We start from the raw sequence: 18,562 nt of genomic DNA, 5'->3' as shown, positions 1-18,562 counted from the left end.
AAAAAATACTTGGCCTAGTGATAGAAAAAACTATTTAATAAACACTGGTTGGTATTATTAAAAAAGGTGGTGTCGGAAAGATTAAGCGGGTTAATGGGCTTACTTTCCTGTGCGGGTCAACATGTTTCGGGGCGCCATGCCCCTTTGTCAGGACCGGGGTCAGATCCCCCTGTCACTCACTAATGTTTCTCCACAATAAAGTGTATGTACAAAAAAGTGTGGTGGTGATGTTATTTATCAATGTGTATAGATATACAATTTATATTAATACACTTCCCTTGCTAATGCTAAGATACTGATGTAGTATGCCTGAAAGACAAGAGCACGGTATTATTATTGCGCGGATCCCACAGCGCTAATCTCTTAATTACCTGTAAGAGAAAAGGACAAACATACATATAGCAGTAATCTGGTGCTTGGGAACCCAGGAGAGAGTCCATAGTTTCTATAATTATTGAGGTGATTGACTAGACATAGTTAAGCACACATACAATTAAGCTCACACACAGTTTTACATGTACAGTACAGTAGGTTCAACTGGAGAGAGTCTGTACTCATTTTAAAATACATACTTGCAAGGTGAGGAACAATGCCCCATGATCCAACTCTAGACCGAAGGGTATGTGAGGGTCCAACTGCAGGTGAGACAAAGATGGAAAAAAAAAAGGAAGAAAATAGAGGGTTTCTCGTCCCAGTATTCTGATGGTAGGCACCTTAAAATTATGGTAGTGAAACCACATATGCCACTGTCCTTTAGTCTCTCCCTTTCAGCTATGCCATACTTACTCAAACCCCAGCCTCGTTGTGCTTCCTCCTCCGTCCGTGGCTTCCGTGATAGTGAGGATGGAAGCTTGGGCGGGTGTTTTTATAGTAGTGTTAATTGGTAAATCGGGGCTGGTCTAATTGCTTAAGGGCTTATGACTCTGTACAGCTGTGCCAGAAAGGAAGGGTGCCGAGGTCTGGTTAATGTGGTGGCCATTGTTAGCTAGTCACCGATCTTTTTTATAATAGCACCAGGACTGCTTGTTGGTTCCGATGTCCCCCATAAATAATCGCCATACAAATAACTCATTGAAGTTAAGTAAAAGTGGTTCGGGAGGTAAAAAACATCGTCTTGATGCCGCCGCTGTCTGGTGCGTAATGTGCATGGGTGGAGGAGTGTTCCCGGTCCGCGCATGCGTGGTGGAGTGTTTTCGGTCCGCGCATGCGCGGACGACAGAGGCACAATGCGCGTGGTTGAACAGGGGTTTTCGGTGGCTCACTCCCTCAATTTCTAAACAAACTTTGCAAAACTCTGGATGCATACACCGGGCAGGCCGTTGTACTACAGGTGAGAGTTGTTACTGGGGAAACGGACTTGCTGGTTACTGATGGGGAAAAAAACCTGCTAGTACAATGCAGCTATATATAATACAGCTATTTATGTTAGTTTGGCAGGCTTGTATATTTGTGGTCTAAATACTTAAATGCAATTCTTTGACAGGCACAGACAGTGTCAGCTGATTGGGCTGATGTTATAGTGTCTTAAACATCATGGGGCTGGTCAGGGGTTTAGTTGAGACCAGGGTATATCATCATTTAGGCCAGTATGATGTGTACCTAACCGATGCACCCACCGTTGTTCCTTCGTTAGAAGGTCCTTGTCATTGTTGAAAACCTCAATGACAGTCCATTTCAGATCATGAATGCTGTGACCCTTTGTCACATAGTGTGTCGCCATTTTAGTAGTGGTTTTTCTGCAGCGCACATTGCTGCGGTGTTCATTCATACGTATTTTCACCGGTCTGCTTGCCATCCCTATATATTCTTTTTTACAGGGACAGGTGATTAAGTAAACCACGTTGCGACTGTTACAATTGGTAAATGCCCGTTGTTCCCATGTAGTTTGAATCGAGAATGTGATTGTGCGGCTTTTTTGCGTGTATTGACAAGACGCGCATGAGCCACATGGGTGGTGGCCTCCAACTTCTGTAAGTCTGGTGGGGCGTTGGACTCAATGTTCCTAGGCCTTGTGTGAACCAGCATATCCTTAAGATTCTTGCCTCTCCTATGCGAGAACATTGGTTTGCGGAAATCAAGTTTGCCACAATTAAGCAATCAAGTTTGCCACAATTAAGCATTCTCCAATGTTTGTTCACAATCTTAGTGATGTGGTTGGAGTTGGTGTTATATGTTGTAACACAAATGGGTCTTGGGTCAGGCTCTTTGTTACAGGTTTCTTCTAGTAGGGCCTCTCTGTTGTTGTTACGGGCTCTTTTTTGGCCTTTCTTGACAATGGCTTTTGGATAGTTTCTATTCAGTAATTTGCATTCCAAATCTGCCGCCTGGGTCTTAAAATCCTTGATGTTGCTGCAGTTGCGTCGCAGTCGAAGGAATTGCCCATAGGGTAGATTCTCGCGTAGGTGTCGTGGGTGAAAGCTGTCGTAAAGTAACAAGCTATTTTTAGCTCTGGGTTTGAAGTGTGTGCTTGTTTCTAGTTTTCCATCAATAGGGTAGATATTCAGATCAAGGAACACAAGGTTCTCTTTGGAAACAATGTGGGTAAATTTTAAGAACCGATCTTGTTGGTTTAGCCATTTCATAAACAGGTTGACTGAGTCCTGATCACCCCTCCAGATCACAAGCACATCGTCAATGTACCTCTTCCACGTTACCACGTGGTTTCTATATGGATTCTGGTCGCTGAGGATCTTGGACGTTTCCAGGTGGTGTACGTATAAACTTGCCAGACTAGGGGCACAGGTGCTGCCCATACTCGTGCCCTGCTTTTGCAGATAGTAAGTGTCTTCGTGCTGAAAGTAGTTTTTCTTCAGTGTTAGAGAGATGCACTCAAGTACCACCTGTCTTGGTGTGTGATATTTCCAGGGGTAGAGAAAAGAACTTCCTCTATTATCTCCAAAGTTTCTTGGTAGGGAAGGCTTGTGTAGAGACTCTCTATATCCAAACCTACTTAGAGGTGTTGTTCTGGGTCGAACTGTATTTCTTTGACCAGCTGTAGGACAGCTTTCGTGTCTCTCAGATAGGTACTGGTTGCTTGCGCAATGGGTCTGAGAAATGCGTCAGCAAATTTTGACAAGGGTTCAAGGATTGAATCGATACCTGAGACTATAGGGCGTCCAGGTGGATAAGGGGCATCCTTATGAATCTTTGGTATCGTGTAAAAATACGGTTTTGGGGTTATCTTGAATCAGAAATTCACTCTCTTTTTTAGAGAGCCAATCATGTGCTGTGGCTTCCTCAATCATTATCAGAATCCAGATCCTGACCTCTTCTGTTGGGTCATCCCTAAGTATTTGATAGTTGCGCCTATCTTACAACAACTTTCTACATTCCCTATCGTAGTTTGCATAGGTCTGTATAACTGTAGCCCCGTTCTTTGTTGTTAATCACAATATCTTGGTTGTTGGCAAGCTCATGTAGAGCAACTCTCTCTAATCTGGAGATGTTCTGGAATTTAGTGCCTCTATCCGTGGGCAGTTTCTCTAGATCCTCCATGACCGCTTTCTCAAAAGCCAGGAGTTCTACCGGTATTGTAGAGTCTAGTGGGGTAAAGGTGGATTTTTTCTTTAGTCCCGTGTCAGATTGGTCATTAGTCTCATTCTCAGAGTTCTGGAAGAATGCTCGTACCTTCAATTTCCGCATAAACTCTTTCATTTCTTGACAGATTTTGAATTTGTCCATTTTATTGGTTGGGACAAAACCCAACCCCTTTGACAGGACCTTCTCTTGGGCTTCTGTTAATTGCAAATCAGATAGGTTCACCACTAGGTTTCCCGACTGGTTGATGCTGTCTGGCTCCGGGTTGACACTCCTGGGGGTACTGCTGGTTGTTGGTTCCAGTGTACCTATGTGCCCTTTCGGTTCCTTCCCCTGCGGGGGCCTTGGCGCTGGCCTAAAAAAGGCGGTGGGCCATAGTAGTTGTATGAGGGTGCCTGTTGGTTCCAAGGTTGGAACTGATTACCCATATAGGGTGGCATTGGTGGATATTGCATGTATCCAGGTGGCCCTTGGTAGGGTGCCCAACCTCTCCCGCCTTGTGGATATGGTCTTCTATGGGATGGCGCCCCACCTCTGGCTCCCTGATTGCTGTTCCTACTCGAACCTGAACTGTTGGAGCTTGTGTCTGAGTAGTCCGTGTCTTGATCACTATTGTGATTCTTGGACACATATTCTTTTTTAATATAGGGGTATATGCGTTCTTGTGTAAACCCCTCTGTATCTTTTTTGTGTTTCTTGTATTTGCTTTTCTTTAGGGTTAGTTCAAAATCTGTCATTTCCTGATTAAGTTCCTCAAATCTCTTCTTGAGGGCGGCTGGAGATCGGTAACTCCTTAATTTTCACCTCAAGTTTTGTTATCTCTATTTTCAGTTCTTGTGTAAGTTTGGTGGCAGTTTTTATAATCAGGACTAGCCAGTCCCTGCTACACCTCCAACTTATCAATGACCAGTCTCTTTTGAATTCTAAGTCATGTGTGAAAATAAAAGGTTCATTTTTTACTATTAGGCCTGGAGGGGCAGTTTTTGTTTTGAGGTACTCTGACATCAGTAGGCCATGTAAAGCTGTCTTAATCTGTGTTCTTCTTAGAACAGCTAGTTCATCCCAATCGCCGTCGTTTGTGCCTGGTTCAGAATTGCTCAGCCCTCCAAAAGGGCGGAGAGTAGCTAGAATCCTATCGACTTCTTCGTCATCGAAAGTGAGGCCTCCTGCATCTTCCATGATGAAAAGCTAACCTTGTGTGTGAGGTGACTATGTGTGTGGAGTAACTGTGATGTGCACGAAAAACAAAGTAGTGCGTGGATGCAAAAGAGACACACAGACAAACAAATTGGTAGTCCTGTGTTAGTCCAGAAATACTGGTTATCTCAATTGGACATTGGGAAAGAATACTCCCACAGCTGCGCGCTGTCTAAAGAGTAGGGAAATCAAAGGGGGGAGGAAGAGGTGGTGCTGTGTGGCACCGAGGTGGGCACGTCCTCCTCTTGCGAAAGTAACAATAATCAGAAAGGTCCACCTCAAAGAGGGTCAGTGTGTATCCTGTTGTTAATGGAATACACACAATATGTTAAAATACCCTTCACACACCAAAAGGGCCCTTGGTGTCATGCTTCATCATCGGGGTCTTCCCGTCCGGCTGCCGGACAGGGCAGTGCCGGAGTCATAAGCCCTTAAGCAAGTAGACCAGCCCCGATTTACCAATTAACACTACTATAAAAACACCCGCCCAAGCTTCCATCCTCACTATCACGGAAGCCACGGACGGAGGAGGAAGCACAACGAGGCTGGGGTTTGAGTAAGTACGGCATAGCCGAAAGGGAGAGACTAAAGGACAGTGGCATATGTGGTTTCACTACCATAATTTTAAGGTGCCTACCAACAGAATACTGGGACTAGAAACCCTCTATTTTCTTCCTTTTTTTTTTTCCATCTTTGTCTCACCTGCAGTTGGACCCTCAAATACCCTTCGGTCTAGAGTTGGCTCATGGGGCATTGTTCCTCACCTTCCTAAGTATGTATTTTAAAATGAGTACAGACTCTCTCCAGTTGAACCTACTGTACTGTACATGTAAAACTGTGGGTGAGCTTAATTGTGTGTGTGCTTAACTATGTCTAGTCAATCACCTCAATAATTATAGAAACTATGGACTCTCTCCTGGGTTCCCAAGCACCAGATTACTGCTATATGTATGTTTGTCCTTTTCTCTTACAGGTAATTAAGAGATTAGCGCAGTGGGATCCGTGCATTAATAATACCGTGCTCTTGTCTTTCAGGCATACTGCATCAGTATCTTAGCATTAGCAAGGGAAGTGTATTAATATAAATTGTACATCTATACACATTAATAAATAACATCACCACCACACTTTTTTGTACATACACTTTATTGTGGAGAAACATTAGTGAGTGACAGGGGGATCTGACCCCGGTCCTGACGAAGGGGCATGGCGCCCCGAAACATGTTGACCCGCACAGGAAAGTAAGCCCATTAACCCGCTTAATCTTTCCGACACCACCTTTTTTAATAATACCAGCCAGTGTTTATTAAATAGTTTTTTCTATCACTAGGCCAGGTATTTTTTAAACATCACTTTTTCATCACCCCTGACCCCACTGACACTCACTCAAATTCACTCACATAGCACCCACATTTAAAAGGTGCTCCAGCGTAGTCGCTTGTCGCAGCACTGCCCCGTCCGGCAGCCGGGCGGGAAGACCCCGATGATGAAGAATGACACCAAGGGCCCTTTTGGTGTGTGAGGAGTATTTTAACACATTGTGTGTATTCCATTAACAACAGGATACACACTGACACTCTTTGAGGTGGACCTTTCTGATTACTGTTACTTTCGCAAGAGGAGGACGTGCCCACCTCGGTGCCACACAGCACCACCTCTTCCTCCCCCCTTTGATTTCCCTACTCTTTAGACAGCGCACAGCTGTGGGAGTATTCTTTCCCAATGTCCAATTGAGATAACCAGTATTTCTGTATTAACACAGGACTACCAATTTGTTTGTCTCTGTGTCTCTTTTGCATCCACTTACAACTTTGTTTTTCGTGCACATCACAGTTACTCCACACACATAGTCACCTCACACACAAGGTTAGCTTTTCATCATGGAAGATGCAGGAGGCCTCACTTTCGATGACGAAGAAGTCGATAGGATTCTAGCTACTCTCCGCCCTTTTGAATGGCTGAGCAATTCTGAACCAGGCACAAACGACGGCGATTGGGATGAACAAGCTGTTCTAAGAAGAACACAGATTAAGACAGCTTTACATGGCCTACTGATGTCAGAGTACCTCAAAACAAAAACTGCCCCTCCAGGCCTAATAGTAAAAAATGAACCTTTTATTTTCACACATGACTTAGAATTCAAAAGAGACTGGTCATTGATAAGTTGGAGGTGTAGCAGGGACTGGCTAGTCCTGATTATAAAAACTGCCACCAAACTTACACAAGAACTGAAAATAGAGATAACAAAACTTGAGGTGAAAATTAAGAGTTACCTATCTCCAGCCGCCCTCAAGAAGAGACTTGAGGAACTTAATCAGGAAATGACAGATTTTGAACTAACCCTAAAGAAAAGCAAATACAAGAAACACAAAAAAGATACAGAGGGGTTTACACAAGAACGCATATACCCCTATATTAAAAAAGAATATGTGTCCAAGAATCACAATAGTGATCAAGACACGGACTACTCAGACACAAGCTCCAACAGTTCAGGTTCGAGTAGGAACAGCAATCAGGGAGCCAGAGGTGGGGCGCCATCCCATAGAAGACCATATCCACAAGGCGGGAGAGGTTGGGGACCCTACCAAGGGCCACCTGGATACATGCAATATCCACCAATGCCACCCTATATGGGTAATCAGTTCCAACCTTGGAACCAACAGGCACCCTCATACAACTACTATGGCCCACCGCCTTTTTTAGGCCAGCGCCAAGGCCCCCGCAGGGGAAGGAACCGAAAGGGCACACAGGTACACTGGAACCAACAACCAGCAGTACCCCCAGGAGTGTCAACCCGGAGCCAGACAGCATCAACCAGTCGGGGAACCTAGTGGTGAACCTATCTGATTTGCAATTAACAGAAGCCCAAGAGAAGGTCCTGTCAAAGGGGTTGGGTTTTGTCCCAACCAATAAAATGGACAAATTCAAAATCTGTCAAGAAATGAAAGAGTTTATGTGGAAATTGAAGCTACGAGCATTCTTCCAGAACTCTGAGAATGAGACTAATGACCAATCTGACACGGGACTAAAGAAAAAATCCACCTTTACCCCACTAGACTCTACAATACCGGTAGAACTCCTGGCTTTTGAGAAAGCGGTCATGGAGGATCTAGAGAAACTGCCCACGGATAGAGGCACTAAATTCCAGAACATCTCCAGATTAGAGAGAGTTGCTCTACATGAGCTTGCCAACAACCAAGATAATGTGATTAAGCCGGCCGTCAAAGGCGGGGCTACAGTTATACAGACCTATGCAAACTACGATAGGGAATGTAGAAAGTTGTTGGAAGATAGGTGCAACTATCAAATACTTAGGGATGACCCAACAGAAGAGGTCAGGATCTGTATTCTGATAATGATCGAGGAAGTTACAGCACATGATTGGCTCTCTAAAACAGAGAGTGAATTTCTGATTCAAGACAACCCCAAAACACCGTATTTTTACACGATACCAAAGATTCATAAGGATGCCCCTTATCCACCTGGACGCCCTATAGTCTCAGTCCTTGCACCCTTGTCAAAATTTGCTGACGCATTTCTCAGACCCATTGTGCAAGCAACCAGTACCTATCTGAGAGACACGAAAGCTGTCCTACAGCTGGTCAAAGAGATACAGTTCGACCCAGAACAACACCTCTTAGTAGGTTTGGATATAGAGAGTCTCTACACAAGCCTTCCCTACCAAGAAACTTTGGAGATAATAGAGGAAGTTCTTTTCTCTACCCCTGGAAATATCACACACCAAGACAGGTGGTACTTGAGTGCATCTCTCTAACACTGAAGAAAAACTACTTTCAGCACGAAGACACTTACTATCTGCTAAAGCAGGGCACGAGTATGGGCAGCACCTGTGCCCCTAGTCTGGCAAGTTTATACGTACACCACCTGGAAACGTCCACGATCCTCAGCGACCAGAATCCATATAGAAACCACGTGGTAACGTGGAAGAGGTACATTGACGATGTGCTTGTGATCTGGAGGGGTGATCAGGACTCAGTCAACCTGTTTATGAAATGGCTAAACCAACAAGATCGGTTCTTAAAATTTACCCACACTGTTTCCAAAGAGAACCTTGTGTTCCTTGATCTGAATATCTACCCTATTGATGGAAAACTAGAAACAAGCACACACTTCAAACCCAGAGCTAAAAATAGCTTGTTACTTTACGACAGCTTTCACCCACGACACCTACGCGAGAATCTACCCTATGGGCAATTCCTTCGACTGCGACGCAACTGCAGCAACATCAAGGATTTTAAGACCCAGGCGGCAGATTTGGAATGCAAATTACTGAATAGAAACTATCCAAAAGCCATTGTCAAGAAAGGCCAAAAAAGAGCCCGTAACAACAACAGAGAGGCCCTACTAGAAGAAACCTGTAACAAAGAGCCTGACCCAAGACCCATCTGTGTTACAACATATAACACCAACTCCAACCACATCACTAAGATTGTGAACAAACATTGGAGAATGCTTAATTGTGGCAAACTTGATTGCTTAATTGTGGCAAACTTGATTTCCGCAAACCAATGTTCTCGCATAGGAGAGGCAAGAATCTTAAGGATATGCTGGTTCACACAAGGCCTAGGAACATTGAGTCCAACGCCCCACCAGACTTACAGAAGTTGGAGGCCACCACCCATGTGGCTCATGCGCGTCTTGTCAATACACGCAAAAAAGCCGCACAATCACATTCTCCAATCAAACTACATGGGAACAACGGGCATTTACCAATTGTAACAGTCGCAACGTGGTTTACTTAATCACCTGAGCCCCCTCGCGGCCATCGTACGCAAACACAACCTCAGCATAATCTCCTACGCCGACGACACCCAGCTGATCCTCTCCCTGACCAACAACCCCGCCGCCGCCAGAGCCAACCTGCACGAAGGGATGAAAGAGGTAGCCGAGTGGATGACGACCAGCCGCCTGAAACTGAACACGGACAAGACGGAGGTCCTCATCCTGGGCTCCTCTCCCTCCGCCTGGGACGACTCCTGGTGGCCTCCCGCCCTGGGCACCGCACCCAAACCGACAGACCATGCACGCAACCTGGGCTTCATCCTGGACTCCTCCCTCTCCATGACCAGGCAAGTCAACAACGTCTCCTCGGCGTGCTTCAACATCCTACGCATGCTACGGAAGATCTTCTGGTGGATCCCCACCGAGACCAGGAAGACCGTCACCCAGGCCCTCGTCACCAGCCGACTGGACTACGGCAACGCCCTCTACGCCGGTACCACCGCCAAGCTCCAGAAGAGACTCCAGCGGATCCAGAACGCCTCAGCCAGACTCATCCTCGACATCCCACGAACCAGCCACATCTCCGGACATCTGAGAGACCTTCACTGGCTCCCCGTCAACAAAAGAATCACCTTCTGCCTCCTCACCCACGCACACAAAGCCCTACACGACCAAGGCCCGAGCTACCTCAACAGCCGAGTCAACTTCTACGCTCCCAAACGCCACCTCCGATCAGCCAACCACGCCCTCGCCGCCGTCCCCCGCATCCGAAGAGCGACTACAGGAGGAAGGTCCTTCTCCTACCTGGCCGCCAAGACCTGGAACTCCCTCCCGACCGACCTGCGCCTGACCCAAGACCACCTCTCCTTCAGGAAGAAGCTGAAGACCTGGCTGTTCGAGCAGTAGCGCCCCCCCCCAGCGCCTTGAGACCCTACGGGTATGTAGCGCGCTTTATAAATGTCACTGATTGATTGATTGACCTGTCCCTGTAAAAAAGAATATATAGGGATGGCAAGCAGACCGGTGAAAATACGTATGAATGAACACCGCAGCAATGTGCGCTGCAGAAAAACCACTACTAAAATGGCGACACACTATGTGACAAAGGGTCACAGCATTCATGATCTGAAATGGACTGTCATTGAGGTTTTCAACAATGACAAGGACCTTCTAACGAAGGAACAACGGTGGGTGCATCGGTTAGGTACACATCATTCTGGCCTAAATGATGATATACCCTGGTCTCAACTAAACCCCTGACCAGCCCCATGATGTTTAAGACACTATAACATCAGCCCAATCAGCTGACACTGTCTGTGCCTGTCAAAGAATTGCATTTAAGTATTTAGACCACAAATATACAAGCCTGCCAAACTAACATAAATAGCTGTATTATATATAGCTGCATTGTACTAGCAGGTTTTTTTCCCCATCAGTAACCAGCAAGTCCTTTTCCCCAGTAACAACTCTCACATGTAGTACAACGGCCTGCCCGGTGTATGCATCCAGAGTTTTGCAAAGTTTGTTTAGAAATTGAGGAAGGGAGCCACCGAAAACCCCTGTTCAACCACGCGCATTGTGCCTCTGTCGTCCGCGCATGCGCGGTGATTACCCACTCCACCGCGCATGCGCGGACCGAAAACACTCCACCACGCATGCGCGGACCGGGAACACTCCTCCGCCCATGCGCATTACGCACCAGACAGCGGCGGCATCAAGACAATGTTTTTTACCTCCCGAACCACTTTTACTTAACTTCAATGAGTTATTTGTAGGGCGATTATTTATGGGGGACATCGGAACCAACAACCAGTCCTGGTGCCATTATAAAAAAGATCGGTGACTAGCTAACAATGGCCACCGCATTAACCAGACCTCGGCACCCTTCCTTTCTGGCACAGCTGTACGGAGTCATAAGCCCTTAAGCAATTAGACCAGCCCCGATTTACCAATTAACACTACTATAAAAACACCCGCCCAAGCTTCCATCCTCAATATCACGGAAGCCACGGACGGAGGAGGAAGCACAACGAGGCTGGGGTTTGAGTAAGTATGTCATAGCCGAAAGGGAGAGACTAAAGGACAGTGGCATATGTGGTTTCACTACCATAATTTTAAGGTGCCTACCATCAGAATACTGGGACTAGAAACCCTCTATTTTCTTCCTTTTTTTTCCATCTTTGTCTCACCTGCAGTTGGACCCTCAAATACTCTTTGATCTAGAGTTGGCTCATGGGGCATTGTTCCTCACCTTGCTAAGTATGTATTTTAAAATGAGTACAGACTCTCTCCTGTTGAACCTACTGTACTGTACATGTAAAACTGTGTGTGAGCTTAATCGTGTGTGTGCTTAACTATGTCTAGTCAATCACCTCAATAATTATAGAAACTATGGACTCTCTCCTGCGTTCCCAAGCACCAGATTACTGCTATATGTATGTTTGTCCTTTTCTCTTACAGGTAATTAAGAGATTAGCGCTGTGGGATCCGCGCATTAATAATACCGTGCTCTTGTCTTTCAGGCAGACTACATCAGTATCTTAGCATTAGCAAGGGAAGTGTATTAATATAAATTGTATATCTATACACATTGATAAATAACATCACCACCACACTTTTTTGTACATACACTTTATTGTGGAGAAACATTAGTGAGTGACAGGGGGATCTGACCCCAGTCCTGACAAAGCGGCATGGCGCCCCAAAACATGTTGACCCGCACAGGAAAGTAAACCCATTAACCCGCTTAATCTTTCCGACACCACCTTTTTTAATAATACCAGCCAGTGTTTAATAAATAGTTTTTTCTATCACTAGGCCAGGTATTTTTTAAACATCACTTTTTCATCACTCCTGACCCCACTGACACTCACTCAAATTCACTTACATAGCACCCACATTTAAAAGGTGCTCCTGCGTAGTCGCTTGTCGCAGCACTGCCCCGTCCGGCAGCCGGGCGGGAAGACCCCGATGATGAAGCATGACACCAAGGGCCCTTTTGGTGTGTGAGGGTTATTTTAACACATTGTGTGTATTCCATTAACAACAGGATACACACTGACCCTCTTCGAGGCGGACCTTTCTGATTACTGTTACTTTCGCAAGAGGAGGACGTGCCCACCTCAGTGCCACACAGCACCACCTCTTCCTCCCCCCTTTGATTTCCCTAGTCCACTAGGCATTGCAATCCCTTTGGAGTTTGCGAAATTAAAATTGTATCATCAGCAAATAATAATGGTGAGATAACTTCGCCCCTTAGCTGCGGAGAGTCATGTTTACAGCTTCCTAAATATTTAGGGATGTCATTTACATAGAGTGTAAAAAGTGTGGGTGCCAACACGCACCCTTGTCGGGCCCCTCTTTTCACTGGTATTGCCTTGGATAGTTCCCCCCTCGGCCCCCATCTTACTCTAGCATAATTCTCTTTGTGGAGCCTGATTAATTGCACAAGTAATTCTTCAGGCACCCCAATGTGTCTTAACGAATCCCATAATAGGACCCGAGGGACCAGATCGAAGGCTGCCCTTAAATGTATGTAGGCAATATATAAACTGTTGTTCCTCAAGAAAATGTATTTCCAACAAATACATGTGAATCTGAGAACCTGATCAGTTGTACTAGTTTTGATCCTAAACTCAGCTTGAAACTTTGATAATATATCTGACTCTTCCATCCACTCTAACAGTCTGTTTAAAATATGCCTGGCAAAAACTTTCTGTAAAATGTCGATTAAACTAATAGGGCGATAATTTGCCGGATCATAGCGGTCACCCTTTTTAAAAATTGTCACAATCTCCGCTCCTTTCCAAGTATCAGGAATAGGGGTACCCACAACTATTGAATTACATTAAAAGTTTATGTACGGGGCCCAGACTTCCATATCATGCTTCAATTAATCTCCTGGGATTTTGTCAGGCCCAGGAGCTTTTCCCGGTTTAATGGCCTCTATAGCTTTTATCGTCTCTTCTAGACTAAAGTGCATGTCAGCGACCTTTGCTGTAATTTCCAATTCCTTTTCTAGTGTAACAGGATCCCCAGTATTATCAGAGTATAAATGAGAGAAGTGTTCAACCCATGTACTTTCATCTAGAAAGAGGTCTTTAACAGTCCTTCCTGATTCATTTCCTCTAGCTATTAAGCTCCAAAAGACAGCCTGGCCTCTGAACTTGGCTGCATTTATTAAATCAGTCCAAATATCATCCTCCCAGGCTTTTTTTGCTTCTAGAAGCATTCTATTATAATTATGCCTTTTTTCCCTTATTTCTAATGTGTCTTTACTTTTGATTGCCTGAATTAAAGTAGTCTTTGCTAATCTGCAATCTTTATTGTACCAGGGGTTTCCCACCTCACATTGGTTGTTCCCTCCTCCATTCCTCTCTCTATATATATTACTTAGGAGCGGTGTCAGCGCCACTACCAAATTGTTATGCAAATCCAACACACGACTTTCCCCTACTGAGAGATCCTGGAGTGGTGTGATGATATCAGCAAAATGTGTTATAAATATTTGTCATTACTGCATTTTTAGCCAGGATATGGGGCCACTTTAGTGCTTGTCTGTTATTACTTGTTATAAGCTCACAGGCGTCTATATCATCCCCTTCTGACCCCATTGTGGTGGCCATAAAAAAACGTTGATTCTAATAATAATTGTAAGGGATAACAATCGCTCTCCGTTCTTGGATCAATTTTAAAATCAATGGCATGCTCCCAAAAATGTATTGAGACCAATATAAAATCTAGATGGCTCCGTGAGCTCTGCAGAATGGAAATGCAGTGGGTCTATCCGAAGGCAGACGTCCATTGCACGCCCTCAGGTCATGACTTACAGTAAGCTACAAAATTTGCGCTGCTGCAACAGTGCACTTTATCTCCCTACTGCTTTCTAAGGCCGGAATGTTATTCGCCGTGCCTTGTTCTTTAAAAAGATTATCGAAGCCCAATATCAGTTCGAATCTACAATTGAAGTCGTCACCAACAATTGTCCATGACATGGGCCCTAATGTGTCTAGGAAGGAATTAAGTTGCTCTATTTCCAGCGACTCTTTGTTAGCTAAACTTGGCATGTTATAGATATTAATTAGATTTAGTTCTTTGCCATCTTGTGTAACAATTTTTATACCCACCAGATCCTGGGACTGAATATGCAATGGGATGACATCCATTTCAAGGGTAATCCTTATCCAAATTACCAGACCCCCTGATGGCCTTCCTCTATCAGAGGGGTTGGCATTCACACTGAAAGTTTTGAAGCCCAATCTATGGGGGATTTCTAGTGACCAAGTCTCCTGTAAAAGGATTACCTCACTGTGTTCTATATAATCACTCCATATGGTATCCACTAAGTTCTTATTAAGTCCTGCTATATTCCAAGAGGTGAGCTTCACTTCTAAATTCCTACTCAATTCTGTTTGTTCAGAGCCCACATTCTCCTCCTGATGTATCGATACTTTAGTATCTTCTGGGTTCCCTGAGTGTGATTCTGGGCCAATAACATGTAAGGACGGGGCATCCTCCAGGCCCTACCCGTTAAATATCTCATTTATCCCCAGCACAGTCGATTTATTTTGTGCATTTTGGTAAAGATGTAATTCCTCACAATGGTTTACCAAGGATGTTACAGGGGCAAAAGTACCATGCAGTAAATCTAGATAATCTAGGGAGGACAATCCTTCAAATCTATTTGTTAGTGAAACTTGGGAGACCAGATTATTGCTGTTATTTCCAACAGGTGGTTTATAGAAATAACCCAGTGGAAGGGTGCTAATGCATGTTTTCTGGGGGGAGATTTCTTCATGAAGCTCTAATATTCTTCTTGCTAACTGTGGGCATCTAAAATGTATCACCACACAGTCTCCTCTAATGTTCTTTGAGGAATCCCCCAACCACCCAATTCTACGGACCATCAAAATGTCACCGATATTTATGGGAGGAAATTGTTTGAATTTTGATAACCAATCCACTGTTTTATTTTGCAGATTGGTCCAAGTTTCTTTTTGTGCCCTTCTTAGAGTCGGGACTCCAGTTAACACTACTACATAGGGTGAGGATGCGGGCGGTAACTGAAAGACATCAGTATTAGGTATTAAATCAGTACCTTTAGGACTATGTATCGTCATCCTACCAGAATGAGTGGTAGGATTTACAGGGGCTATTTGTGTTTGCAATCCTCCTATTGTGCCCCCCTCAATACCATGGGTGCAATGATCCCCGCCCCCAATATGTCCCACCATATGCTGAGCGATGTTGTTTAATCTCCTTGATCAATCATCTCTATGCCCAGTGACTTTCCCTCCTGTTGTAACTCTATCAGGTAGAATACCAGCCTCCCCACATGGTTTTGATTGGTATTGTGGATAAACATCACCCACATGAGAGGATGGACAAATGGGGGCATTACCCCTTCCTAAATTCCCCAATAAATTACCCAACTGCTCAATCTAATTGCCTAACTGGCAAAGGTTTGTCCTCATACGATCTTCTACTTCATTCAGTCTGGCCTTGACACCAGTTTCTAAGGTTTGATTTATCATATTCTCTAACTTCCCAGTTATCTCCTCTAACCATGGAGTATGTGTTGTAAAATCTACATCTGTTTGTGTACTCACAGATTTTCTTAACTCTGATTTGGGTACTATCTCACAATCTGATTTTTTTGCTTGAACTGCACCCCCCAGGACCCCCTCCCCCCCCGTTTTCCTAGTCTCAGAGTCCCTCGAAGTGGGGTTAGCTTTCTTTTTTGTCCAGTAGTCTTGACCTTTTTTCCCCAAAGCTGGCCTTTGTTTGCGCAACCTCGATGACAATGCCGGACTAGTTGTGCTATTCAAATCTTCATTTGTGTCTAATGAAAAGATAGTAGGGGTGTTTGATAGCCGTGGTTCACTTGTAACTGTGAGAGGTTGGCCTGATATGTGATGTCCACTATTCTAGTGGGCACCTTGTATCAGTTCAAACAACCCTTATAGTGATGGTTGTAAAGTCAACCTTATAAATCAGCTATCCTAGTGGTAGCATGGACAAAGCAGTCTTAGGGTAAAACTTCAGAGAGCATGTGAAGCCAATTGTTTTACCAATAATAACCCTTGAATACCAACTGAAAGGACACCACACAAGGTATATATAAATATATATGTATTTATTACTATCACAACCCCTCTGCACTGTTTATAAGGTCAGAGTGTGAGATACAGCACAAGTGACTCAATAAGCATATTTTAAGTTGCACTAATACAATTCTGCCCTAGGGGCCTCACGAACCATATACTAAGTAAGTGGTACAAGAACCACTTCAGAACAGGTGTATAGGCCTAGGGCATAGGGAATCGCTGGGACTACACTGAACAACTACAGGTTAGGAAGTAGGAGTCTCACAGGATGCCTGTGCAGTGTCTAAACACACACGTGAGTTCTCATGATCTTTCAATGGGAACGTAAAGTTAACAAAGTAGTTGATTTCAGACACTTCCCAATTAAAGTAGGACACTTGGATAGTTATTACCCACGGGAGCACCGGAGTACTCGAGTTACCTCACCCAGGGAAGGTGGGTACATAGGTGTGAAGTTGTGTCGGGTTTCGTCGTCGAATCCTATGGAGAGCTGCAAGAAGATGCTGCAGGCGACCAGGAGGAAGAAGTCCGTCGGATCCAAGGGTGGATCGAGGAAGTGAAGAACCTGAAAGCAGAGGGGACAGAGTCTGGGTCACTAGCCAGTGACTAGGAAGGAACCAGGTAGGAACCAGGCGATGTCGAGCTGCAAACAGGTGAAGAAGTGAAGCTTGTCTCTGCAGCCACGTGGACCAGGAGGCGTCAACGACAACCAGGAGCTGAATACAGACTTTCTAACAAAGGCTCTCGCTGTTGGCAGTGTCAGCTTCCGGATTGGAGTCAACAAGCCTTGGCAAAGGCAACCCACGCAGGAAGTGAAGATCGGCTTCTTGTACAGACCAGCAAGGTCTGTGGAGCTTCCCTTTTACAGGAAAGCAAGAGCAATCCCAGAGCAATTAGGCAAGCAGCGTTGTTTCAAAATGGACTCTTCAAGATGGCCACTAGCCATCGGGCTAGCAACCATGAAGACGCGTCAAGCGGAAATGCAAGAGCAGGCCCCCAGCGGCACTCGTGGAGTGTGGAGGACTGAGCTTCGGTGCACTTACGACTTGGGGTTGGGGCTTCTCAAGTCCCAATGCACAACTTCAAGGATGCCTGAGAAGCTGCACAGTTTAGCAAAGAGCAAAATGGCCAGGTGTCCGGTCCAACGTCTCTCGTGTCCGCCACGGGTCTCAGCTTTGCTGGAGGTGTGGGTTGGGGTCCGAGAAGTCTGGAAGTCCAGTTCTGTGAAGCAGAGATGTCGGGATCCTTTGGGAGCATCGACAAAGCAAACTGGCAATTCGCTAGGTGGTGCCTGTTTGCACAGGGTGGTCACTTCTTAACCACAAGGGAGATTCTTCAGTCTTCTAGTTTTTCAGTTCAGGATAATCTAAAGTCTCTAGACTCAGCTCCTAGCTTTATACTGATTAAGGTAGCTGTATTACCTGCTAGGTCCCTCCTATGGGTGGAACCTGGGAAGGGGGTGGTTACACCCCTTTCTCTTTGTCCAGTTTCGCGCCAGAGCTGGGTCTGGAGTGCCCCAGCACCTGGTTTGAACCGGGCTATGCATGGAGCACCTTGTGTGCCCCAGGCAGTGTCTCATTTCATTCATCCCACCCTACCCCAATACACTATGGCCTGTCTGGGGAGGTGCTAGCACCTCCCAAGGCAGGAAATCTATTGTCTAGGCCTCCCTTGCTGGAAGGGCCCCCAGCTGCAGGAGGTCAGACTTGTGTCTGTGGCAGCAGCATCCATTTTGTGATGCTGAGGCTCTGTTTAACTTTAACCGGTCAAAGCTACAACTACATGTCTTCTCCCTCTAGAAGGGTGGAATGCTACCCCGCCACCAGGACTGGCGGGGGTGGGGTAGTATTCCAAAGCATATGACACCTTACACAACATGTTTTGATAAAGCCAAACCAAAGTTAGCATTAACCGCGAGGATTATAATGCACTTAAGAGTATATGGTATGGCTATATCATAGAACAGCTATATGGACATG

The 18,562-nt window shown here is 45.3% G+C and overlaps 1 protein-coding gene across 1 annotated transcript in view; it reads left to right on the top strand.

Annotated features, from left to right (window-relative positions):
* LOC147734664 (uncharacterized) overlaps positions 1-18,562 on the top strand; it is a 5,992,067-nt gene that overhangs the window by 5,175,236 nt on the left and 798,269 nt on the right. Inside the window, exon 34 of the mRNA XM_086952471.1 lies at positions 7,438-8,487. Coding sequence (XP_086808597.1) covers positions 7,438-8,487 — 1,050 coding nt within the window. The remainder of the gene's footprint in view (positions 1-7,437; positions 8,488-18,562) is intronic.

The sequence above is a fragment of the Lissotriton vulgaris genome, chromosome 1_2, assembly GCF_964263255.1.
Source record: "Lissotriton vulgaris chromosome 1_2, aLisVul1.2, whole genome shotgun sequence".
NCBI classification, from domain to species: domain Eukaryota; kingdom Metazoa; phylum Chordata; class Amphibia; order Caudata; family Salamandridae; genus Lissotriton; species Lissotriton vulgaris.
This window is presented reverse-complemented; position numbering and strand designations above follow the sequence as displayed.